The following is a 1,092-nucleotide window of genomic DNA, read 5'->3' as shown; positions in this document are numbered from 1 at the left end:
AAAAAAGTATCACAAGCTTAAAGGGATAGTTCAGATTTTTTGAAGTGGTGTTGTCTGAGATACCTATCCGTAGTCAGTGTTTTACCTACGGTAGATGGCGGTCAGCACGCCCACAGTTTGGAGAAGTAGGCAGGAGTACCTGAGTACCTATATACCTATACCTACCTATATACCCCAGACTCACTCCTTTGACAAAAACAGTAATATTCAGCCTTGCAGAACCAGGGAGTTGTTGGTCTACAGCTGCCGCAATTGATTAGTTTGTGTTATTGTGTGACTTTGGTGTTTTAAATTTCACCAAAGTCACACAATAACAAAAACAAACTAGTCAACCGCTATCTACTGTAGGTAATACACTGACTTTGGACATACTATACGTGCAAAAAAATATAAACAATCCATTTAACAGAGCAAAATACAGCTTCCACAAATAGAAACCTTAATCTTATTTTAATGAAGTTGTTAGTGTATTTAGTTTGTACAACCTATATTCTAGCAGCCCCTTTAGCTCTTGTAAACCACAGCAGTAAGTACTCGACAAACTTCAACGCAGACTTTAAACTGTGGTAATAAGAGTTGGGAAACAACAACATGCAACATAGAAAAACACTAATTGACAAACACAGTCAAACATCAGGCCTGTGCACACACAAAATAAAACAGGGGAGCTGATAATAATAGTAAACTAGATAGATGTGATTTCATGCAAACAAAAGCTAGCATGAACTCAAAGTCAGTAAATCACAAGACACCAATTTCACAGATGTTACAGACAAATACAACAAAGATGGAGACAGACCCACAAACACAAAAACCCCACGTTGCTATGGTGAAGGTTTTACCAGGTGTCTGTTTGTTAGCCTTTTGTCCAGTGGAATACCGAAGTCCAATTCCTAATAATAGCAGATAAGGGAACTGTAATTGATTTCACCTTTAGGATGCTAACTGAAAACAGAGACTCTGGCCAACACTATGGCCAGACAAGTCTACAGCCTTAAAGTATGTTTTCTAAGATTAGGATAGGGCTGTGCAATTAATTGAATTTTGGTTTCGGTTTTGATTTCGGCTCCCAACAATTACCAAAATAGTACA

At 37.9% G+C, this 1,092-nt stretch overlaps 1 protein-coding gene and 1 long non-coding RNA gene across 6 annotated transcripts in view; both read right to left on the bottom strand.

The window, feature by feature from the left end:
- Positions 1–1,092, bottom strand: part of LOC116703324 (uncharacterized) — a 24,689-nt gene that overhangs the window by 9,097 nt on the left and 14,500 nt on the right. The window lies entirely within an intron of this gene.
- The window catches only part of LOC116703309 (glycine-rich cell wall structural protein 1.0), a 15,499-nt gene that overhangs the window by 8,683 nt on the left and 5,724 nt on the right, over positions 1–1,092 (bottom strand). The window contains exon 10 of one of the 5 annotated variants that reach the window (XM_032537970.1): positions 843–893. The exons of the other annotated variants lie outside the window; for them this stretch is intronic. Coding sequence (XP_032393861.1) covers positions 843–893 — 51 coding nt within the window. The remainder of the gene's footprint in view (positions 1–842; positions 894–1,092) is intronic. 5 annotated transcript variants of the gene reach the window in all.

The sequence above is a fragment of the Etheostoma spectabile genome, chromosome 15, assembly GCF_008692095.1.
Source record: "Etheostoma spectabile isolate EspeVRDwgs_2016 chromosome 15, UIUC_Espe_1.0, whole genome shotgun sequence".
NCBI classification, from domain to species: Eukaryota; Metazoa; Chordata; class Actinopteri; order Perciformes; family Percidae; genus Etheostoma; species Etheostoma spectabile.
The sequence above is the reverse complement of the archived record's forward strand: the minus strand, read 5'-3'. Positions and strand labels throughout refer to the sequence as shown.